The 26372-nt window shown below is 36.0% G+C and overlaps 1 protein-coding gene across 2 annotated transcripts in view; it reads right to left on the reverse strand.

Moving 5' to 3' along the window:
* MAN2A1 (mannosidase alpha class 2A member 1) overlaps window positions 1–26372 on the reverse strand; it is a 221211-nt gene that overhangs the window by 33090 nt on the left and 161749 nt on the right. For both annotated transcript variants that reach the window (XM_072597247.1, XM_072597248.1), the window contains 4 exons: window positions 20816–20981; window positions 19277–19495; window positions 18722–18844; window positions 10534–10648 (listed from right to left, as the gene is read on the reverse strand). In XM_072597247.1, coding sequence (XP_072453348.1) covers window positions 10534–10648; window positions 18722–18844; window positions 19277–19495; window positions 20816–20981 — 623 coding nt within the window. The remainder of the gene's footprint in view (window positions 1–10533; window positions 10649–18721; window positions 18845–19276; window positions 19496–20815; window positions 20982–26372) is intronic.

The raw sequence follows: 26372 nt of genomic DNA on the forward strand, positions 1-26372 counted from the left end.
ACTGAGTCTGCTAATTAGGTACTTGTCCTGACCAGCCAGAGGCCTATCTGCACTTGTTCCAGTTGGTGATGGGTTTGCAAAGCCATCTTTTTCTAAGATTAACTTTGTGGCCTGTCCACCGAGTTTCAGAGTAGATACCAACATATCCCCCCACGCTTCAGGAATGCCTTCTCATCTCATTTCTAGTTCTTGGAATCCTTAGCTCCTTCAACGTATACCTCAAGCTCCAAGCCTTTCCTGATGCCCCCACACATTCCTGTTCTCTTTCTACTTTGTACGTAGTATTTTATTTGGACATCTATTTTTTAGGTATTTTGCATTTATTTGTCTATGTATTTCCTGAGTTAAATGTAAGATCCATAGGAGTGGGTAATATTTTATATTTGTTGTCAGTGCCTAATATAGTGCCTGGCAGCAGACAGTGAATCAATACTTGATGAGTGAACTGAATTATAACAGGTTTCACATCTAATTCCAACCAGTTAACTTACAAATAAATAATCTTCCATCACAAGGTATACAACTTAATGATATTAATTGGGAGAAAAGATCTATTACCAGTATCGGGGAAAATATTTAAATCACATTGCTGATCTGTGCCAAAAGGTAACCAATGAGATCTTAAGGAAGGACATCTATTTCTATTAGAAAGCACAAAATACTTCCCTTTCATTTTATTTACATTTTCTAAAAAAAAAAAAAGTTTTTATAAGTGACAATGAAAATACATTGTCTTAAACAATTTCTGCTAATGAATCAATTACATAAAAATGTTTAGTATACACGAAACTATGGGGAAAATGGAAAAGCTGGCAGTCAGTCCCGATGGTCTAATGGATTCTCATATTGCTGAGAAATTGAGAGCAAATAGGTATAATGGAAAGAGCGCTAGACTTACATCACAGAAGACCTAGGTTGAAATCCCACACTTTGGACTTTGTGACCTAGTACACGTCACTTTTTTGAGCTTCACTGTCCTCATCCGCATGGGATGTAAAGCCCATGTGTAAAGCTCCCTGCTCACCCAGAAGACAGCAACTGCTACCTTATTTCTCTCTTTGGATTGTCTTAGTCAACACAATTAATATTATGAAATATAAGCATAAAGTATTAAAACAATTCTGATCCTCTTTTCTGGAGTAAAACCGCAGAGGATGAAATTGAATGTTATGGAGCTTTGTTGGCTACAAAGGAGCACTGGAAGGAGCTCATGATCTGTATGGAAAATCTCACTTCTGCTTTCATTTTGTGCTGGATCTACTCTATCTCAGTGGCAAAGAGGTTTGGCGATGGTGCTCTGCCTCCTTATCCCTTCACCCGATGTTTATGATTTCAGTGTTGCTGACCCAGGCTTTTCATGCTGTTACAGCTTTCAGGGAATTATGATTGCCTTTTAGGAATGGTTCAAAGAGAATGTTTACGTGTTTGGGCTTTTTTTTTTTCTGCTTTATTTTATCAAATTCTTTTTCATAATCAACAAATGATATATGAATAGGGGAGGGGCCTGTAATTTTACTATTACAAAGAACTCCAGGATGAGGAGCCAACTTTTAACAATGCAGGTTGTAACACTACCTCTGCAAACTTAAAGTCTTAGTTGTCTCAATAAATAGTAAGAACAAGAATCTTGTATTCTCTACATCTTTTAACTGCTTGATGGCAAGGCTTTGGTCTGCTGCAAAATGTCACTTGCACATACTGAGTATTTGCTGTTAAAGATCACACCATACATGCATGAGGAAGGACCAACAAAAGAAAATTAAATGGTAACCATGATTGAAGTAAGCTCATTTTTTAAAAAAATAAATTTTAAAGGAAAATGTAGCTTTATTTTTGGACATAATATAAAATTAAATTAAGTACTCTAATCTACATCTAGTATTTTCCACTGCAGCACATGAAATATATTTAGACACAGCTACATTAACAAGGTCTTGCTCAGTTTGTTCAGATATTTGTGTATTGAAATTTTATCATTAGCCTTTATAGAATCTGAGTTAGCATTCATATGTAAAATAACAAAGGAAACAAGTGAAAGGCATCAAACATCAGAGGCCTTGGATTTTCATTTTAGCAAATAATCAGGCCAACTTCTAGGCACTGGCAAAACAGTATAAAGACAGAACTCCTTGGGGAGATTCGTGTTCATATTAATACGCTATCCTGCGGATCTATGTAGTTCTAATTGTTTCTTACTTTCTTTTTGCTTACTCCTAAAAACCATTCAAGGTCTCCCAATTTGTTTTTCTCCAATAAAAACTTTCTGGATAAGAGAGGCGGCATAGTGGATGGGACAGAATTGGTGTGGTTCTGTGGCTGTGAGCAAGCCATTTAACCTTTCGGTGCCCCAGGAACTTTCCAAGATTATAAAGAGGAGATAAATGATCTACACTGGGAGAGGAAATTCCTTACGAAAAATTTCCTACAAAAGAAATCATAAATCCAATAAAAACAAAACTCAAAAGCTCCCAAAAGTCATAGCAAAGCACTACCTGGGCATGAGCGGCTCTATAGCAACAGAAATATTAAGTCAGATCCTCCACATCCCCTGTTACTCATGCTGAGTAGACTGGGAAACATTCTAACATTCCCACTTCCCTTGGGAGAAAAATATAATCTGCTAATCTGGTGAGGATTTAGAGCAGTAACTCTGGAAGTTTCCTGCCACATAGGCTAGCATTTTGGGGTTTTTTTTCCCTCCCCTTTAAAAGACTAGGAAATCATTCTCAAAATTTGCATAGTCCAGGCTCAAATCATAGAGGAGATTTCCATTTGCCTAAGGCAACTGCACCGATGGAAGCATGAGCATTAAGTGCTCTTAAGGCTTCCCCTGTGAGTCATCACACCTTGCTCATCCTATGTACTGCAAATGCAAAGGTGAAGTGAGCTTTGCCAAACTTAATCAACACTATTTTTGCTAAACGGCCTGTCTATACTTTAAACTTTTTGCTAAACATTATTTATGAGTATTACATTTTTTTTCCCCAATCTGGAACCTAAGCCCCAAGGCAGACCCAAATCAAAAATCACCTGGATTATCCCTCAAGAAAATTACTGTCTTTTCATATCTTTAAACACCAATATGAAGAGGTAACAGATAACACCTTGCTCCATACCAATTATGATTCTGGTGTTCCTGAAAAAAGGAAGAAACATCCCTAATATGTCAGAGGGTCAACTATTCTTTTACAAAAAGGGAAAGCTAAGATGACATCTTTGAGGGAACTACCATGCTGCCATTCTACCATAGATATGGATGTGGAGGACCAGAGGACCTGTTTCATAGACATCCCTCCCTCCTTCACCTTCATGTTAACATTGACATTAAGAACAGCCTTTAATAATACTCATTTGGATGTCTTTTGAATGGGTTTTTCCTTTAATGTCCAAAAATGGATGCTTTTACCACACGATCACTTATTAGGAGAGGCCTTCACTACCAAATGTAAAATTTTAAACCAGTAGGAGAAAATAATCAAATCATCTCATTTTAAAACTCCTGAGCCTAAAAAATTGCTCTACTGAGTATCCCAAATTTAAGCATATGCTGAGAATCTATGCCTCTCATTAGGTACATATTACATTTTCTACCAGTCCAAAGCAGCAACTCTTCTGGAACTTATATTAGAAGTATCTAGAGAGTGGTTTTGCTAAGCATCTTGCTCAGTCAAAGAATCAGTATATGTCATCCCGACTGACACTGGCATGATTCCTCTCTACTTCCTTACTATATGCTAACTCAAATTGGCATTTACAATTTGTAAGCTTCTAAAAGAACTATTCGCTTTCTGTATTTATATTCCTAGAGGCTACCACAGCAGCTGGCAAGTAGTAGGTACTTAACAAATGTTTATTACATCAAGTCTTTGAAAACAGACAAGCAAATGCCTTATTGAATTTTTGCTTCTAAGTGTTATCTACGTGTGAATACTGATAATACTTAATTATCTAATTAATAATGTAATAGTTCTGATCAGAAGTGATGGGTGGTGGCCCTGCTCCTAGACAGAAGGGTACAAAGAGAAGAAATGTACATGTTTAACAGAAGAAAATTAACCATTAATTGGAAAAAAGGAAGTAAAGGACAGCAAACTGTCAAGCGTAACTCAAGTTACAAACTGTGGCAAGTGAAGGATGGTGGTGCACTCAAAATAAGGAAGTTTGCAGGGGAAGATATAGGAGGAAAATAACGTAACTAACGTATACAGAAAAGTAGCAGGAAAGAGAAAACGTGTGTGTGTGTGTGTGTGTGTGTGTGTGTATAATTGTGCTCTTGAACATCCTCCAAACAGACAGGTGGCACTTCAGGTAAACCTTGAAGGAAGCTACAGATTCCAGCTGTACAGGCAAATGATGTCATAAATGGGTGAACAGAAAAAACCGGATGAATGTGAGAGATGTTATGGAAAGAGAATCCATAAAATATGCCAAATGACTGTATGGTAAGAGGAGAGGGGAAGAGATAAAGGAAAGGGAAAAATCCAGAATGACTGATGCTACGAATCTAACTGAGCAAAAGAATGAGACTGTCCTCAAAAAGTGTGCTCAAAAGAAATAAATCTAGAAATCTGGAGCAGAAATGGGTTTCCGAGGAAACATGGGTTCTACTTTGAACACATTTAGTTTGAAATGCTGATGGGATATCCAACAAGGCAGGTAAAGCAGGACAACAATCAGACCTGAAGTAAAATGGATAATTTTGATGATATGACACTAAAAAGGGTTTTCACAAACAAAACTGGTGTAGCCAAAATTAGAAATAAACAGGAAACTGGGGGAAAATAGTTACAGCAAGTTTCTGTGATAAAGACCTCATTTCTCAGACTTACAGGGAACTGAGCCAAATGTATAACAGTAACAGTCACTCCCCAATTGATAAATGGTCAAGAAATAGGAACAGGAAGTTTTCGGAAGAAGAAAGCAAAGTTATCACTTCATTACTGATTAGAGAAATGCAAATTAAAACAACTCTGAAATACTGCCTCACACCTATCAGGTTAGCTAACATGATGGAAAAAGAAAAGGGCAAATGCCGGACGTGATGTGGAAAATCTGGGACACTAAATCCTCAGGAGAACAACGTGGAACCATGCCCAAAGAGCTATAAAACTGTGTATGATCTTTGACCATGCCCCAAAGAGAGCAAAGAAAGGGGAAAGAGACAAAGAGATATCAAAGTACTGAAAGCATCTCCTTTTTCGTGGTGGCAAAGAATCAGAAATTGAGGGGATGCTCATCCATCGGGAAACAGCTGAACAAGTTGTGTTAACAATTGCAACGGAACACTATACTATAAGGAATGACAAGCATGATGCTTTCAGAAAAACATAGGAAGACTTATAGGAACTAATGTAAATGAAATGAGCAAAACAAGCAGAACACTGTTGACAGCATCAGCAATATTGAACAATGATCAACTATGGATGACGTAGCAAAACAATGATCCAAAAAAATCCAAAGAACTTACGGAAAATGCCATCCACCTCCAGAAAAAGAATGGATGGCACATGAATGCAGACCAAAGCATACTTTTTAACTTTTTTTTTTTGGTCTTTATTTTTCCTTTTGCAACGTGGCTAATATGGAAATTACATCAAACTGTTTGCCTTCTCAGGGAAAGGAAAGGAGAGGAGGCAAGGGAGAGAATTTGGAACTCAAATTTAAAAAAAAAACAGCTAAAAATGTTTGTCCGTACCTACCTGAAGTGAGAGATACAGTCTCCCTAAGGGGAGCTGGAACAATCCAAGGGGATGGTAGGTATTTGAAATGATGCAATTATAAAAAAAAATAAAACATTAAAGGGCTAAAGAAAGTAGATTTTGAAAGAGGGGGGAGTATTGAGTAATTTTTTTTGAAATGGGAATGGTAGATCAAATAAGTTTGAGAACCCCAGGCACATGTAACTGAGAAAAATTAAAAAGAAAAAATATAATAAGGATGATCAACTGTGATAGACTTGGCTATTCTGATCAAGACAATTCCATAGGACCCATAATGAAAAATGCTATCCCACTTCTAGAGAAAACATGATTTCTGAGGGAAGACTGAAGCAAATTTTTTACTTTATTTTTCTTGGGGGGTTTTGTGTATGTTTTCATTTGCAACATCACTAACATGGAAATATGTTTTGTATAAGTTCTCAAGTACAATAAAAAATATTGCTTGCCTTTTCAACAGAATGTTAAAAAAAACTTTTTGCATGCCATTGGGAACTACTTAATTAAACAAAAAATGCCCCCAAAATAGTACAGATAGGACACTGGTGCATTCTTATTCTTGCAATTTGTTCACATTCTTTTATAAATACTGCACAAGTGAGTTATTCGAAAGTGCTGAGGGCTTTGCTTGTTGAGGATATTAATGGAGCATCTAGACTGTGTAACTTACACATCAGTTATCTCACACCCATTAAATAAGCAGGCCATATATGCAATTCAAAGTCTAATGTAATTATTCTCCTTACAATGAGATCAAGGATGCCCATAATAAATGTGCATATTTTAAAAGATTTTGTAGAGATAGAAAGGTAGGTATGAGTAAACAGTTGTTAATATTTTCTTGGTTATTTTTTTGAAATGATAAAATCTTTGGTTTTTAAAATTATTATTTGATATCCCCTCTCCCTTGCATATCTTGAGTATCAATCCTGAAATGTCCTTAAAATGATTATCCCCTTTAGCAAGGAATACTTCTGATGTGAGTTGGCCTAGTACAGCTGCTCTTCCTAGCTTTATTTTCTTTTGTGTCACTGCTACTTATGTCACACACTGGAGACTATGATGCTCGATCTCTATATTGAGGCAGTTGAGGATAAGGGGGTCCCCTGAACTTATCTTTTTTTGGAGCTGCAAAATGTTCCAGAAACGCTGGACCCAGAATATGCAGGAGGCCCTGAATATATCAGGACAAAATCCCCCCTAAGCTGACATAATGCCACTTGCATCCCAAGCTGGACTCTCTATGTGTCTGTACCAGATGGACAGATTGCTTGTGCAGCTTGGACCCTTACAGATCAGCAGACCATCAATACAGCTTTTGCTGTCGTCTTGTTCCCCCTCTTTGGGAGGGGTTTTGTCCTCCCCACCCCCCACCCCTGCTACGCCATTCCCCTTTAGGTGGAGATTTCTGGTAGCTCTTCCTTTTGTCCTGCTGTTGTAAAAATGCAAACTTTTGTACTTTTGTATAGATTGTGAACTCTTTGGTTTCCACACGCATGTTCACTTCTCTTGTAACAAACCTAGCTTTCTTGTAAGCTTTGTGAAATTGTAATTGCCTGTTGACAAGGTCCTACTATCGCTGATAAAGAAAACAATTTTTTATAGCTATTCATGTTTTCCATGTCTATTTGTCATTCTTCAGTTTCATCCTTATATGCCTTGGGAATAATCTACTTTTACTGGATTTTTTGTTAAGCTCTTGGCAAGTAAACTTATTTTTTTCTTCCAGTATTCCTTACTGTATTATAAAGCGATACTGCTCAACACTCTAAATAGCGTTGCCTTCAACTGCTATAAACCAGTTTGGCAAGAACACTTCTGAACATCTACTCTCATTGGGTCACGTTATGGAGATGTATTTATACTAGCTGAGCTTCCATAGGAAGAAAAAGATGATAATCTGTGTTAACACATGTTCTTTCATCCATTTCCTACAACATATAAATCTCCTCTTTTTTTTTTTCTAATTTGTTAATCTTTTGTCCTTTGCTCAAAAACTTGGCAGTCTGACCGTAAGCAGAAAGCAGATTTGGAAACTGCTCTCACAAATTCTGTATGCTAAATAAATGTACAATATGTTTTTAAAGAAGGACCTAGATGGGAAACTGCTTCTGTGTTCAAATTTCCAACAGGTACTAATACAAATGTCAACACATACTAAAATCAGTGAGACTTTAGGAATGTGTATAAGCAAAATGTGTCTAAGGTGGAAGGTTCAGTAACACAATTAACATCAGTAAAACGAAGTTGGACTTGATCTCTAAGATGCCTTGGAAGAGACTGTATAATCTATTACATAGAATGAAGTTAACAGTTTACAAAACCACTGGATTGTAGTTTTTGTAGAGAAATGTTCTGAACAGAAAACGAAAGCTGGAAGGGGCTTTTAATCTTGTTTTGGGCCTTATTCCAATTTCTTCATTCTACAGATAAGGAAATTGAGGCTAAGAAAGGTTAAAAGATTTGCCAAAGGTCACACAATTAAGTCAGTAAAAAAGCAAGGACTGCCAAATATACGGACTTTCAATTTTTTTTTTTTTTGTAGATTTCAGTGAGGTTCTGAAGACATGAAAATTATTTTAACTTGATGATGTTTCCAAAAGTCATAGGTCACAGATTATTTCCAATATTATAATGAAATTTATATTGTAGAAAAATTTGCTTGCACATTTTTATAGCTAAATATTTCTATGCACTGAAAAATCATTTCAACCAATAAAGTTTCTGAAACAGTTCATTACATTTTGCCTTCAAGCTACTTGTTTTCTTTCAGGAAACTCATCACAAGCACTGTTTTTTTTTTTAATATGTTAGTGAGAGATAAGGTAGAAATATTTAGAAATTTTCTCCAAAGGGCAGCAGAGTGCTGATAACTAGCACTGTAATTTATACTCACAAAAACTATCTGCCTTGGAGAAAATTTGAAGACATACATCGCAATAGATCTGAGGCTTGAACCCTTTTGTCAGCACTGGAAAATACATATAAAATGCTGGTAACCCATAGCAACCTAAAACTTCAAAGCAACTCGATGTCAGAAACTAGGACACCCAGTGAAATAATTACAGCTCTAGAGACAAATGAAAGCACAGCTAGCAAATGTCACTTACAGATCATAGTGTCAATGTAAATTAGGTGTTTCTCTAGGCAGGTATAATATCAATTCTAACAAAAAGGGTTACAGAGACTTTCTAAATGGACTATATTCTAACTTTGAGGTTGCAGAAGGGAAGTACAACATTTGTATAACATTGAGGATGTTAGAAGGGAAGTAAAACATTTTTATAACATATAAAGCTGAAATTTGGATGGCAAGTTAATTTTTTACTTTATTTCATCAGGAAAATATAGGGTATCTACACATTAAATAATCTTATAATTCTGCAAGTGTTTTGTAAGAAGCAGTTATAGGCAGCTGGGTGGTGTGCTGCATAGAATCTAGATTTAGGAAGAACTGAGTTCAAGACCTGCCTCCGACACTAGCAGTGAGACCCTGGGCAAGTCACTGCCTGCTTCCTTAACAGTACAATGGAGATAACTATTACCACATATTTCAGAGTTGCTGTCAGGATCAAGTAAGACAACAAACGTAAATTCTTCTGTAAACCTTAAATCATCGTGTAAATATTAACTGCAAATATATGCATATAAGCTATTCAATCTAACAGAAGGAAACATACACTAACGTCTCCTCAACAACCCTGTCTGGATATGACTTTAACTCTAGTGAACATAAACCATCCAAGGGGAGGATGAAGGACTTTTAATTCCTTAAGTTTGAAGAGCTTTGAAATGACAATTACCCACTACAATTACATATAACGTTACCTTTATGAAGCATAATCACATACATTATCCATTTGATCCATACAAAATACTCTGAAGCAAGCAAGGCTAGTAAGATTTCTCTTCCCAGTTTTACCAAGAAGAATGACAGCTGACATTTAGCTGGTGACTTAAGGTCTCCAAAGCGTTTGGTCATTTCATTTGATCTTTGCACCTAACTTATAAAACAGATACTGGAAGGAAACAGTCTCAGAAATAATTAGTTCAAGATTCAATTCAATCCTAATATTTATTAATGACTTTCTATGTGCAATGATCACACAGCAATCAGGCATACATATTTTTCAGAACATGAAGGGAAAAGAGGGGGAAGGGGAACAGAGGGTTTTTTTTTTTTTAATTTTAAAGGGATTTTCAAAAGGATTTCTATTTGGGGGTAAAAATATGGTGTGAGATGTAAACCATATGGAATATACTTAAAGAATATTTTGTTATGTTTCAATGATTCTAATTCTATTAAAAAGTTTTAACATCAACTAGATTAGAAAGACTTAGTTACTTATTAAAGATAAATTATTTATATTATGAGCTTTTTTATTTATCTCTTACTGGGGGAAAGGAGATAGATCTTTTGTCCACTTATTATTATTAAATGAATGAGAAACATAATAAAAATTTACTTCAGAATTTAAAAATGACAAACTACCTTTCCCTTACGTCCCATTTTGCTCTGCCTTGGAAAGTTAGTACCAATATGTCTCCACTTATCCAAAGCATTTCATTAGATCATAGATTTGGAGTTGGAAGATATATTAGAGATATAGAATCCATCTGATTTTACTGATGAGAAAAACAGAGGCTCAGGAAGAAGTGATTTGGCCATGGCCACAAAGAAGTAAGTGGCAGAGCCCAGATCTGAACCCAGGTCTTCTGACTTCACATCTATGCTTTTCCACTCTACCACCAAGCACAAAAATATTTGTTTCATAGTCCAAATATTTTGGGAAACACAGCTTTAGTGTATTCTTACCCTGAATATTATAAAGTCGCACGTTGTGTTTCAAATTAGGAAAGAGACATGTAACTTCTGAATAAATCCTTCCATGTGTCACTCTGATAAAAGGTGGATCAGCAGAAATGTAGGGCTGAAGGAAGAAAATTACATTTTTATGAAAAATCTTAAACCTTTTGTAATTTTCCAAGAAAATTACAAAATATATTCTCAAATTCTAAGAAAAGTGCTTCTTCTCTGAAAACCACAAACCACAATAGCTTACCAAGTCAGTGTGACTGTAAAGATGCACTGCTTCCCCAGGCTATGTTAGGTGGCACATCAGGTTAACCATATATATTACCTTAAAGTCTTTAAAAGCTTTCACCTCCACCTCATTTGTCCTGAGTTGGGTGAGCTATTTAACAGGACATGTGCCCATTCTGCCAGGCCTCTACCACATACTTACAATTAAGGCTACCCAAACAGAGATTAAACTAAAATTTTCATTTCTGCTTATGAACCAGATGGAAGCTCGTCTTAAAAGTCAAAAGAAGCAGGGAGAGAACCTACACCAAACGTTATGGACCACTGGAAGAAACCATCTCACTGATATGTAATTTGAATTTTTCCAAAGATGGAAAAGCTATTTATCCTCATCAGCTATCATGTTAGGCAATAACACAGCAAAATCATTGGGAGGAAAGGCTAAGAACAGCTCTTGGAAGATTGCCAAAGCAAACTGACATGGAAAGGACAGGCTTAAATAATAGCATTTTATGAAGGTATATGAAAAGGTTAAGTCCTCTAACCATCAGACATCAGAATCTCGGAGTTTGCTTCAAAAGGTGAAGTAATGCTAAGGAGGTGGTATAGCGGGAAAAGCACTGGTTTTAGAATCAGAGGATCTGAATTCCAGTACCACCTCTGATGCTTACCTGCTGTGTGACCTGGGGGAAGTCATGTAATTTCTCTAGGCCTCAGTTTCTTCATCTGTAAAATGAAGGAGTTGAACTAGAGGAACTTTGAGGTCCCTTCCAGCTCTGGATCTATGATCCTCTGAGGGGTGATTGTCAGGCTAAATGTTAGGAGACTGCTGTCTCATTAGCCACATAATCCTAGACTATCCAACCTCCTTGACTCTCAGTCTCTCCATCTGAAAAACGGAGGCAAAATCCAGTCTGCCCACATGCTGATGTAAGGGTCCAACGGAACAAGGTCCGTGAAAGTGTTCAGTACTTCTATGGGGATACAGGCATCATTATCACTATTTGCCTCAAAGACCACAGTCAAGGAGAAAACTCAAAAATATAAGAACTACATCTTTCTGAAATGTGAGGTCCCAAATGGAATGTAACATTTTAGATGTCATCTGACCAAAGAGAAGTCCAGGAGGACCATAACCTTTCTTAGCTTTGGACATTACTGTTCTTTTAATGCAGCCTGAGATGACATTCACTTTCTTGGTTGTCGTATCACACTGTTCATTCATATTGACTTTGCAGTCCAGGAAAACCACTAGGCTTTTAAAGACAAACTACCTTTCTGAAAAAGACACTGGTTTCTTTTAAGGCAAATTTATCTTTCACTCTTATACCTGAGAAAAAAAAATAAATCTACTATCTCCTATCTTACTAGATTTGACTCAATATTATATGTCAAGATCTTTTTGGAACTCCCAGTCCCCCTCTCCCTGGTAAATGAGAGTTATCAAAGCTGCATACCTCAGAATGTACATAAACACTAAATAAATGTGATGGAGCTTGACTGCCTGTTCACATTTGAGGGAATCTGCTCCAACAACCTAAGCAGAGTTTAATTCAATCTGAAATGAATGGTCATCTTTATCTCTTTAACTAAATAACTGAACAGAGCTTCCTCCCTGAGGACACCCTGCTAAAATTTAGGTGACATATCTGTAGTGTTCCCCTAACAAAAAAGGAAATGAGTTTAGTCTTGAACGACAAGTTTTTGATGGGATGATGCTGGATCTTTGTGATTACTGCATCATTTTATAAAAGTTCATTAATAACCTCTTCTATATGGTTCAGAACTGTTTCCAGGAATTAAAGCCAACTGGCAGAGAATTTGTACACTGTTGTGTTCTTTTTTTAATTGGGACAATATTGGCCCTTCTTTAATCTTACAGGACCTCTATAACCTTTCAAAAATTACTGACAGTGTCTCACTTGTGCTAAATCTTCAATAACTGTGGATGCCATTCTACATTTAATCAAGTGCAGCTAGGAGCAAACTTCCTGCATTCACCAAGAAGCATGTGTTAAGAGCCTACTATGTGCAGACATTGTGCTAAGCACTGGGAATACAAAGACAAAGGATAAAAAGTGAAACATTCCCTGCCCTCAAGATGCTTATACTGTAACAGAAAACACTTAAGTAAACATGGAACATATATTCAAAATGAATACAAGGGCATGAACTTCCTATTGGTAATTTTTGTGCTCTTCTTTCTAATCTAACTATAACTTGCCTTAACAGAAAATTTAAAAAAACCCAAGAGTTTGAATGTTTCAATTCTCCAACATCAGTTATCATTGTCCCAACTACCTAAAGCATCAGTACTATATTTCCCCTTTTATTCTCTTTCCTTGACCTCCAAACTAGCTTTTTTGAAAAAATTTTATTTCTGGGGGTTAGGAGGAGAGACAGACAGCAAATGGTATTAAGTGACTTGCCCATGGTCACACAACTGACGTCTGAGGTCACATTTGAACTCAGGTCCTCCTGACTGTAGAGTCAATGTTCTATCCACAGCACCACCTAGCTGCCCCCCAAACAGCTTAAATAAAAAACCTTTGCTTCCTTTAGTTTTACTCTGTCTCAGCTCATTCTGGGCCTTGGCAATTCTGATACTACTATTTTTGAAAATGAATGAAAGCCAGGTGGCATATTGGCTAGAATGCTGGACTTGAATGAAAAAATCCAAGTTCAAATACTGCCTGAGACATTTCCTGGCAATGTGACCCTGTGTGCTTCAGTTCCTGTATTTGTCAAATGTTGATAATAATGGAATAAACATCACAGAACTGTTCTGAGGATAAATGAGATAGTATGTATAGATATTAATATTATTATTATACTTTTGGATTCACCCTGTTTATCGGCTCTTGCATCCATCTTCTGGAGACATCTGTTGAAAACTCAAAGCTGGTTTTAAGCTCCCAATCCAATCACTTTGGTTTCTAATGCTGCTCCCTTTCTCTCTTCTTCAGAATGGTTCATCTCTTGTGCAAACCACACTGGTCTCTTTACTATGTCTTCCTTTTTCTTTGGGTTTTCTAAATTTCATTCTTGGAGAGCCTCATATCATTCCTAGGCTCAACTCATTTGCAGAATCTTAAAATTTGCAGAATTTTCTGAACCTTTTGAAATCTATTATCTCTAATTCTTAGGTAAATGTAACTGTCAGGTTTTTTTCACCTTCTTCATCCCAAATTTTAAAGAGGAAGTTATTTATTTCCAAGCTTCCCAGAATTTTCACTAAAACAATTTGTTACTTGCTAGAAGTATCATGTGCAGAATAAATTTCCCCTTACTGGTTCCTCTACCTTTTTTTTTTAAGTGAAGAAATAATTAGATGTTCTGTTCTGGTAGCCACCAGATGAGTAGATAATTTACATTCTTCATCACTAGTGCATTAATCAAGCAATTAGTTATTCATTTGTTAGGGTTAGAGCACATAACCCTAACCCTTAACGGTGTGCCAATCACTGTGTTAAAGTGTTGGGGATATAAAGTAAACAAGCAAAAAAAAAAAAAAGTTCCTCCTCTCAAAGAGTACTACTACACTAGGCCTTTTTCCACACATGAGATCTGTTACCTGAAGCCCTCATCTATGTCTTCTTTTTGTTTAGGTGGCAGGTAATATAATCCACTTTTGTTTCTGCCTCCACTGATTTTGACTTACATGATCTCAACTGTGATTACACCCCACAGTATCTAAATTTCCTGACATAAACGTATTTCCCTTGGTATACTTCTGTATTTACACCATTCTCCTATCTCCACTTTTTTCCCCTATCTTGTTACTTATTGATATGTACTTTTAAAATGTCCTATTCTGGTCACGGATTATATCTTGTGTATCTTGTCAATCTGTCAGTACAATTTTGTCTGTCTCCTTAACATTAAAAAGAGTATTCTTGCAGTGGTATGAAGGAGAAATTCTAGCAGAGAGAAACTGGAAGCTAGACGTACATGACATCCAAAAGATTCAGAACTACAACAAACCAGTCAGGCTTTATGTTCCTTTAAAGAAAAGGTATCTCTTTACTTAGGAAAAACAAAACAACAAACTAAAACTTGTGCAGGGCTTCACTTCCTTAAACTGTTTTTTTTTCTGAACTTATAAACCAAGTAGGAACCAAAACAGAAGACAGTGTGAAACCATAAATCTCCATTTTATGTTGTTTGTTTAAAATATTCACACACATATAAAATAATCACACACACACACACACACAAAGACACACACACAATAAATTTTATACCTTCTCTACAGAGAAACTGCCACCTCTTTCAGGGAGTGTGTGGCAAGATTCATAAGAGCTATGGAAACATAGTTGAGCTTTGATAAAAGGTATCTTCAGAGTAATTTTGCTTTACAATGTTGTTCTTGTATAAACTGTTCTCATTTGTTTGTATCAATCTGCCTCAGTTCATACTGGCAAGGATTCTCTATAACTGTCTCCTTCATGATTTGAAAAGGCTGAACAGTGGGACATTCCATTTATTTGTTCAGTCATTCCCCAACTGCCTAAGAGGCAATTTAAGGCAATCCTTCAGATTGTAGTTATTTTGCTTCCCCTCCCATTGCTCCTTTCAGGATCAGGAAGCTTGCCCTGTTTGTCATTTTTCCCTCCCCAGTATCATCCTTCCTCTTAATCTCCTATCCACGAATGTCATCTCCACTTATTTCCTTGTAGAACTGGAAGGACAGCCACACAAAACTGCGTGTTCAACTTTCCTTTGCTCATGTCAGGTGATGCACATTTCCCTAACCTCTCTTCCAGGTTCCTGTTTTCTTCCTGCTCACACCAATTAAGGTAAGCTGCAAGCCCCATCCCCTTCTTTCCACACCAGTGTATTCCTTTCATCCTCCTATTTTTTCCCCCTCTTCAAACCCTCAGAACAGAACTAGCCTACTCCCCAGGACTGCTGTTTTCTCATTGAAGCACTACATCATCATACAGTTTATTCCAATTGCTTGAATATATTCTCTGACCTCTTGTATTTTATTATTTCAAAGTTCCTACTCAATTCTGATCTCTTCATCAGAAATATTTTGAAAATCTTCTATTCCATTAAAGATCAACTTTCTTCCCTCTAAGATTACATTCAGATTTGCAGAGTAATTATTACTGGTAGTAAGCCTCTTTCTTTTGCCTTCAGGAATTCTGTATTCCAAGATCACCTTTCATTTTTAGTAGACGCTGCCACGTCTTGTGTGGTCTTGACTGAAGTTACTCATTACTTGAACTGCTCTCTGGGTTTATAAAGTTTTACTTGTTTTTGATTTGGTAGCTCTAGATTTTGAGTGTGACATTCTTGGGATTTTTTCATTTTTAATCAATGGGTTTTTTCCTATGTTTGTTTTGCTCTCTGGTTCTAATCTATCTGAATTTTAATTTATGATTTATTAGATTTTCTCTCCTTGACTTGTCTTCCAGGTCATTAAAAAATCATCTTACATTTTCTCCTAATTTTTTAATCCTTTAATTTTTTTCTAAAGTTTTTTGCTGTTTCATAGAGTCTTTCATTTTTTTTTCTTCTGGTCTCTTATAGTTCTTAGAAAATCCTTTTCTTGGTTAAGTTCTATTGTTTTTTCTTCTAAGCTATTTATTTGCTTTCATATTCTTTCCTCAGGAGCTTTGATTTCATTTCATAATCTCTTGATTCATTTATCCTAGGTATCCATGTAGCCCTTGTGGAAAATCTTTTTTTCTTTGAATCTCTGCTTGCAGTTGTTATGGAGTTGGATTTGTAACAATTTTTTTATATTAAATGATGCTTTTCTTGATTTATTCATCTCACTGGCTTTACTTCTTGGACAGAGATTTTTGCTAGAGCCAGGCTATAATCCCTATGGTGCTTTTGTGTGAGGTTCAGTGCATGGTCTTTCTTGGCATCCTTTAACCTCTTATGCTGACACAAGTGTTTCCTAGCCCTTGGGTTAGGACTCCCCTGGACCTTTGAGGTTCAGAGTGTGAAATATTTAGGGTTTCCTCTGGGGTCTCAGGACAGAGTGATGGGTTCCTGGGATGCCCAAGTCTGAGCACCATGTTGACTGGCACCACATTGGTCATTACATACTCTTGCTCCCTGGAGCTTTCAAGGTCTCTATCCTGAGGCTTTCTCAGGGAAGTCACTTACTTTTATTCCATTCCAATATAGAACATCACAAGTTCCTTGTCCCTGACCATCTCAGATCATACTAGAAGGCTTACTGGGTGAACAGAAGGAGAAAGATGTTGACTTTTTCTGCAGTTTTAGGTAGATGTCATTTACTGTAGTTTCTCCTTGGATTTCTTAATCAATATTTGGCCTGGTGCAAACTTCAAGGTTTTGATGGTGTAAGTCAGGGGTGGAGAACCTGTGGCCTGGAGACCCTTTGACTGAAGGACTGCACCTGAGGACCTAGAGGGTCACATGTAGCCTCAAGGCTGCAGGTTTCCCAACCCTGGTCTAAGTATTTAGGAGGTAAGTGGTCTTCCTCTTCTTCCGGTGGCTATCTTAGCAGAAATTTAAGCTTTTCAAAGTATTTTCATATCTCATTTAATTTCCTCATTAATACCCTATGAGGCATTAGCAGTTCAGATATTACTCCCATTTTAGTGGTAAGAAACCTAAAGTTTAAATAAAGAAAGTGTGTCCCATGCCTAAAAATAAAGTCAGCTGAGACCAGAACCAAGCATTCCAACTACTAGGATGGTATTCTTTAAGTGGAATCTATGTTATATTGCCTATCACCAGATACTTCTGCTTGTCCTCAATATTATGAATGTGTATGAGATTTTCAATTTAACATTTAAGCTAGAGACTTAAATAATTAAAAAGAAAATCTTTAATTATAATTTTGTTTCATGGACTAATAATTTTAAAATATAGCGTGACAAACTAAAGCTTGATTATCAACTAGGTAAAGTCACCATTAAGCTACTGCTTAAAATCTACTGGACATTTTGGTAATGTTTCTGTATTTGAACTTCCACTAAAGTTTATTCATATAATATTTTTGAGAGATCTGGAGTATAAACACTGCCCTATTTCTCCTCATCCCTCATGCCCTTTCAAATTTTCAATATTACTTTTAACTATTCAAATCTATATTCTATTTCACAGTATTTAGGAATTTTTCTCATTTATTACTGAAAAAACATACTATGTATAAAAGAGAGAGAAAATTACTAGCGAATAAATTACAGCATTTTCAAATCAAAATAAAATAATGTTCATTTTAAGGAGCAAGGTCTAAAAGATAACACAGAAGAGTTAGAAAATGCTATTTTCTTTCATCGTCCTTGGACTATATGGTATAAGTATCAATGAAAAGACAAACTACTAAAAGATGGGAAGCAGGAGATTGAAAGAAGAAATGAAAGGAACCTAGAAAATCTACATATAGGTCAATGAAAAACCAAGACCCAAAATGCACGAATGTGTGCACACATAAACATAAAATCACATGCAGAGAGCTGCGTACTGTGAGTACCATTTCTATTTCTGAGGATAATGTATTAACTGTAAAATTTGAGATAAATTTTATACTGAAAAATTGGAGAAAAATAAGAAAATTATGTCATTAACTTCATCAATTTTCCAAATTTTATTTACTCTATTTTCCATCATAAATGGTTAAGTAAACTGACATAACATATGGCCCAAAACTTAAGTCAATAAACGGTGAAAAGATTAATAAAGGAGACTATGGGATCCCAGAGTTAAGCACTGGAAGAAACTCTGGAGGTGATTTTATTCAACCCTCTTTTTACACATAAAAAAACTAGAGGTTGTGACTCACCTAGGGTTACACAGTCTATAGTAATAGGCCGTAAGTAATGCCATCAAGAATCAAATGCAAGATCTTATAACTCCACATTTAGGTCTATACATTGAAGCAAACTTCTTTTCCTAGGTTAGAAGAATTTTCTTTCTCATTCATTCACCTTCAAAAGGTATTAGAGAACTTAAGCATTCAGAACCATACCTTGGCTTCTCCATCAGGTAAGAAAAGATAAGCACCACTCTTGTCTCTACCATTTCTGGTTCCATACCATGCAAACTCCACTTTGACTTCATGGATTTTACCATCTTCTTTATTAGTCATTTTCTAAGGATAAATTTGTAAGTATTAACAACTAAACGGTCACAAATCCTAAGTACAAATCATCTCACTATCTCAATTTCCTATTTAAGGAAAGCATTAAACCACAAGGAAGGAAACGGCTCAGTAGTGGCATACTTCTAAGATTCCTGTTGGATCTGTATCAAAGGATGTTAATTGCTTTCACAAGAGTCATCATCTTTCCACAGCATGGAAAAAAATACAAGGGGGTATGGAGACAAGTTTAGGAAATTTACACTGTAAAAGGGGCTATTGTCCATCTAGACTCTCTTCTGGCTTCTGTAAATTCTATATGGCTCCCAAAACATACTGGTTTATGGGGGAGAGGGGAAGGGAAGGTCCTGCATATTGTGATGTATTGTGGGTTGTTGTGCATATAAGCACCAAAGATAAGTGATAATATTTATTTTGACATACCTCCATTAATCCAGATCCACTAAAATCAAGTTTTATATATGAATTCTCTATACTTATGTCATCTGTATTGACTTTCATTTCTTTTATCTTGAAAACTGTTCCAGAACTTGCTTCTGTATTATAGATTGTATAAGCAGCCATGTGCGACTCTGAGCTCTCTGATTCCAAAAGCTGATATATTTTCATACTTAATGGCAGTAGATGGGCTACGAAGGAAATCTGTTGAATGAGGGGAAAAAAAAACAGTTAAAGAATTCAACCAACCACCAAGTGTTATTGGTGAGGAAAAAGAATCCTCCCTACGACAAATTTTTTTAACACTATATGGAACAAATCTATCCCTGAGGGAATTTGCCCGGACAACGTAGGGTAAAACTCCAAACCCTAAGGAGATATAAGATTTTAATGTTAGACATCAGAGTCAGTATGCTGCAGTAGAGAGAATACACTGGACTTAAAGTTAGGAAGACCTGGGATCAAATCACATCTCAGACACTTAGCAGCTTTGTGATTTGGGTTGTCATATAACCTCTCTAGATCTCAACTTTATCTGTAAAAAGAGAAAGCCTAACCCAATGATGTCAAAAGTCCTTTCTAAAACTATGATGCTATGATCAAATATGCAAGCATTATATGGCTATTTTTAAAGACTTTTCTAATGGTATTCTTCTAGCAGAGGACTGATAAACAACAGATACAAAGATAATGTCCTTTGAACATATAATAAATGTGCTGAATGTTAAAATGAATGAATCAAAGATAAAAAATACTTTTAAAAAATAAAATATTGATTCCAAAAGTTCATAATATTCTCTAGATTTAGATAAAATAAAGGTGATACATCTGTTGTGTTTTCTATAAGTTTATGTCAGACTCTTTCACTAATTCCCTTTCAAATTAATATAATTTCAATTAAGTAAATCCAAGACTAAAAATTCAAACTTCAGGATTAAATTCTGAACACAATTTAACACCGATTACTTAATGAGATTCTGAGAAATGTTTATGCTATGTGGCTTATATCTTTCATGATTTTAGCAGCTTAAGAAGGCTTTCTTTTCTAATTCATTAACCCTTATTATAAAAGCTGCATTAAAATTGTTCAGAAATATTGAAAATAGACTACATGAATTATTAAGATCCACAATACTAAGAAATGAAAATGGCTGCAACACTTTTCTGGAAAATCAAAATAACAAAATGTGGCATTACAGATCACATGTGAATCACATAGCAGTTTTAAATTTAACCATAACATGATAGCAGAACTAATAATATCGATTATTTATACATACAAACCAAATGTAGCCAATAGTACCTAATATTGCCTACATTTTGTTAAATGTAACAAAGTAAACTAAAATATCAATTACATAAGGCATTGCTTCCAGGCAACGAATCATACAAAGATTTAAAATTCCACAATCTTGGCCTTTAAGGAGCTTACAATATGGTAAGGGAGATACAATACACATGAAAGTAATAATAAAACGAAGCAGAATTATAATTGTATAAGAGAGGTACAAAGAAGTAACATACCTGGTATGCTTCATTTGAAATTGTACTGGGTCCCTCCCAAACAGCACTAATTTGAATTAAGACAGGCTTTCCTGAATCTGTGAGTACTTTAACTTTTGATGAACTCACATAGACTGAAACCACAGAGTGACGTTCATGATCAGAAGGATTAAAGATCACAAGGTACCTGCAAAAAATAGTTGTAATTATTTTTTAAAATATTTCAGCTTTTAAAAAAAATTTATGTGACTTCCCTTGTGGTGAACAGAGCATTAATTAGTAGATAATTAATAAAATTTTATAAGCAAAATATTCTGGAAGAATTTCTGAAAAATCAAAAGTTAAATCCTGTACCCATAGTCATCTTCCTACCATGTAGGAACTAGGGTTACACAGCAAGGTGGCACAGTGGAGAGAGTCCTGAAGACCTGAATTTGAATCCTGCCTCAGTCACTTCCTAGCTGTGTGACTTTGGGCAATCACAGTCTCCTTCAGCTTCAGTTTCCTGATGTGTAAAAAGGGGAAAATAACAGACCCCACTTCACAAGGTTGTTATGAAAATAAAATCAAATGAGATGACATATGTATAGCACTTTACACACCTTAAAGTGCTATGAAAATGCTAGTTATTTCTATTATTATTATAATTAAGATTATTACAGCACCCTGACAGAGCACCCTTTGAACCAAACTTGGAAGAGATAAAGACACTCAGCTATGAAATTTATACCCGAGGACTATTATCCTCGTTACTGAGAATCTACTGTCTCTGCCTAGCTCCAGCCTCTCCAGCCCTGCTCCTGCCATGCCTTGCTACTGCTGAAGCTTCTGAACACAGACCTTGAAAGGCTATAGGCCCCGGAGAAGCTGGGCCATTCAGCTTTGGAACGCCCCTCCTGGAGCTGGGCTGCCCACTCCATCGAGCTGGTCCCACCCCACGAATGATGCTGTTACACCAGTATTTTTTCTTCAAAGTTATATACTTAAAAGTCATGTATGTATTTATGAGCATGTATAAGTACATCATGAAAATTACTCTTCATTAAACTGATTTAGTTCTGAAGCAAGGCTACCTCAACAAATTATCTACTCATTTATCATTATGATGTTAAATTGGTAAATTTGTTAAGAATTCATGATTTTAAGCACTGATTTCTCCGTATCGGAAGCATAATAGAAATCTAATTTATCAGCATAATGTCATTACATTTTAAAATAATTTCATGTAAACCTATTAAAGTTAACATTATAATGAAATAAAAGGATTGTAAAGACAACACGAACTTAAAATACTTTTACAATTTTCTTATCTAAATGAAATATATATACACACACGTCTAAATTTATTTTTTCTAGATGAAATCAATCACAAAATAAACAAAACAAAAGACAAAACTACCTCAAACTCTGTAGAAAATTAAGCAAAACAGTATTTTTAAAACAGTTACGAATCACTGGCTATATCTTCTATCCTTCAATTACTGATGCTAAAGGAAAGGAAGACAGCATGAAAACCAACTTTCAGAAGTGAACACCAGTACTGAACACTGTGTCTACTATCAGTAGTCTACTACTGTGTCTTTGATGTTCTTGACATGTATCTTCTTTCAGTTCTATTTTTTCACTCTCTTTTACTTGTCAGTTTTCTCTACTTATTTTAATTTATTGTATTCTCCAACATAACATTCATTACAAGGTAATAACATTCCATTATATTTAGGGTTACAGTGATCCCTTCCGCATTGCAATTTTCCCCACTGCAATTTAAATATATCATGGGTCAGATTAAGAAATTAAAGGGGGGGCAGAGTACAAAGACAGACCTTTTCTAGCTCTCCCCCCACAGTCCATAAAATAACCTGTAAAAATGATGCTAAACAAATTTTAGAGCAGCAGAAGCCACAAAATGACAGAGTGAAACAGATTTCCAGCCCAGGACAATCTGGAAGACAGCCAGGAAAGGTCTATTGCACTGTGCTCACAGCAGAGCACAGGCCAGCGTGGCCCACAGTACAGACAAGACTGCAGCAGGTTTCAGGGTACAGAATCACAGGCAGCTGTTGTAGTTCCCAGATTTATCAACTCAAAATCCCAAAGACAACTTCAAAGGTCAGTAAGAAACCTTTTCAGCTAGGTGAGAGGGGGAGCATGATGGGGTCCCAGATCCGGCCCCAGGGCAGCAGTAGCAGCTTCCACTTTTGGAGCCCTGGCCTAAAGTACACGGGGGAATCAATAGACTGATCTGGGTCTCAGTCCTGAGTGGTGGTGAGGAGGAGTGCTTGTGTGGTAGAGCTGGTGGCAGCTGTGGAAAGGAAATCCAACTCACAGTTCCAGGGCAGAAGAGTGCTTGTGGTGACTCACTGACCAGAGCACAGGCCAAGAGGGGGAGTAAACTCCTCTCCCTTGATTGTGCCACCTTGGAGGAACTGAGAACTTGCAGGTCCCTAGAGATCTTAGAGAACAGCTGCACAAAACCTGTGAAGCCTAGGGTGGTATACCCTCCTCTTGACAAAGGACTCAAAAGTCAAATAACTGGTGGGGAAAATGCCAAAATAAGAGGGAAAAAAAAATTAGATGTGAGGTTACTTTCTTGGTGAAAAGGTATTTTCTTCCATTCTTTCAGAATAAAACATGCCATCAGATGAAGATAATAAGGTCAAGGTTTCTGCATCCAAAGCCTCCAAAACAAAAAAAATATGCAATGGTCTCAGACCATGGAAGAGCTCAAAAAGGATTTTGAAAATCAAGTAAGAGAGGTGGAAGAAAAATTGGGAAGAGAAACAAGAGCAATGTAAGAAAACCATGAAAAGTGAGTCAACAGCTTGCTAAAGGAGACCCCAAAAAATGCTGAAGAAAATAGCACCTTTAAAAATAGACTAACCCAAATGGCAAAAGAGGTCCAAAAAGCAAGAATGCTTTAAAAAGCAGAATTAGCCAAATGGAAAAAGAAGCTAAAAAGCTCACTGAAGAAAAGAGTTCTTTAAAAATTAGAATGGAGCAGATGGAAGCTAATGACTTTATGAGAAACCAAGAAATTATAAAACAAAACCAAAAGAATGAAAAAATAGAAGACAATGTGAAATATCTCATTGGAAAAACACCTGACCTGGAGGGAGAAATAATTTAAAAATTATTGGTCTACCTGAGAACCATGATCAAAAAAAGAGCCTAGACATCAACTTTAATGAAATTATCAAGGAAAACTGCCCTGATATTCTAGAACCAGAGGGTAAAATGAATATTGAAAGAATCCACCATTGACCTCCTGAAAAACATCAGAAAAAACAAACTCCTAGGAATACTGTAGCCAAATTCCAGAGTTCCCAAGTCAAGGAGAAAATATTACAAGCAGCTAGAGAGAAACAATTCAAGTTATTATGGAAATACAATCAGCTTAAACCTGGATTTAGCAGCTTCCACACTAAGATATCAAAGGGCTTGGAATATGATATTCCAGAGGTCAAAGGAACTAGGATTAAAACCAAGAATCGCCTACCCAGCAAAACTGAGTATAACACTTCAGGGAAAAAAATGGAATTTCAATGAAATAGAGGACTTCCAAGCATTCTTGCTGAAAAGATCAAAGCTGAATAGAAAATTTGACTTTGAAATGCAAGAATCAAGAGAAACATGAAAAGGTAAACAGGAAAGAGAAGCCTTAAGGAACTCATTAAAATTGAATTGTTTACATTCCTACATGGAAAGATATTATTTGTAACTCATGAGACCTTTGTCAGTATTAGGGTAGTTAAAAGGAATATGTGTATATATATATATATATATATATATATATATATATATATAGATAGATAGATAGATAGATAGATATAGATATAGATAGATAGATATAGATAGATAGATATGTACAGTTGTGTATGAATATGTATGTGTGTATATTATATATTTATGTGTATATTATATATGTGTAGGTATATATATGTACATTAGTGTATGTGTGTATGTATATGTATATACGTGTATATATATGTGTGTATGTGCATGTGTGTGTATGTATACACACATAGAGGGCACAGGTGAATATGAAGGGAGAATACAAAAAAAATTTTCTGTTGAATTGAATGTACTAGGAGGTAAAAGAAAGGGAGACGTAGAATGTAGCAAACAATCTCATATATAAGAGGAAGGAAAAGAGCTTTTACAATGAAGGGGAAGAGGGGGGAGATGAAAGGAAATTGAACCTTACTCTCATGAGATATGACTTAAGGAGGGAATAATGCACACTCAGTTGGATATGGAAATCTATTTCACCCTGCAGGAAGGCTGAGGGGAAGGGGATAGGAGAGGGAAGATAATAGAAGGGACAGCAAATTGGGGAAAGGGATAATCAGAAATAAACGCTATTGTGGGAGGAGAGGTCAAGGGAGAGAACAGAATAAATGGAGGGCAGAACAAGATAGAAGGAAATGTGGTTAGTCTTTTACAACATAACTATTATGGAAGTGTTTTGCATTGTTACATATGTATGACCTACATTGAATTGCTTTTTTTCTCAATGAGGGTGGGTGAGGAGGGAGGAAGAGAGAGAATATGGAACTCAAAGCTTTAATAATGAATGTGAAAAATTGTTTTAGCATGCAACTGGAAAATAAGATATACAGGCAATGGGGTTTAGAAATCTATTTCGCCCTACAGGAAAATGGAAGGGGGATGGAAGAGGAGGGGGTAATAGAAAGGAGAACAGAGTGGAGGAAGGGGTGGAGGTGGGGCATGCTGTCCTGGGGTGGGGATGGGGAGAGATGGGGAGAAAATTTTGAATTCAAATTCTCGTGGAAGTCAATGTTGAGAATTGAAAAATAAATTATATATTAAAAAAAAGAAATTAAAAGGGAATTTCATGGGTATTTTGTGGAAGTTGCAGATGACACAGAAAAAGTACAGAAACTCAGAAATTTATATATACATACATACACACACACACACACACACATATAGTATTCTTTAATATTGCCTGTGACCAAATACTTAACCTAAATTTTACAACATGGTACTGTAAACACCCCATAAAATAAAAAAAAAACATTCAGACTTCCAAAGTACAAAGGGAAGGGCAAAAAAATTTACACAGATTTTCCAGATCACAGCGGCACGGCGTCCCTAACCCCCATGAAGTAGAAGGGAAAACTATTTATTTGGCCTTTTCCAATCATTGGCCACATAGCTTACTTCCTTTTCTTAAATGCTGTTGCAAAGAGCACTGCTAGAAATAGTGCAGCACAGATAGGGTTTTTATTCCTGATACAAAGAATATTATGAACCACGTCCTCTGGCTATACTATATAACTGCACATAAATTTCTAAAATAGTTGATTTCAGTGTCACTAACAACAAATTTACATACAGTTTTCATGAGCATTGAGTCATTTTTTTATGACCTTTGATATTTTGATGGATTTAAAGTAATACCTCAGAGTTGTTTTAATTTTAATTTCTTTAGCTGCATTTCTTCTAAAAATTTCCTAATTGTATTTTTGGACAATTTATCTATTGGAGAATGTCTCTTATGACTTTGGCATTTTCCTGTAGTATCTAGCTTGTGTTGCCCACTGCATTTCCTTTC

This window comes from Notamacropus eugenii, chromosome 3 (assembly GCF_028372415.1).
Source record: "Notamacropus eugenii isolate mMacEug1 chromosome 3, mMacEug1.pri_v2, whole genome shotgun sequence".
Classification (NCBI taxonomy): Eukaryota; Metazoa; Chordata; class Mammalia; order Diprotodontia; family Macropodidae; genus Notamacropus; species Notamacropus eugenii.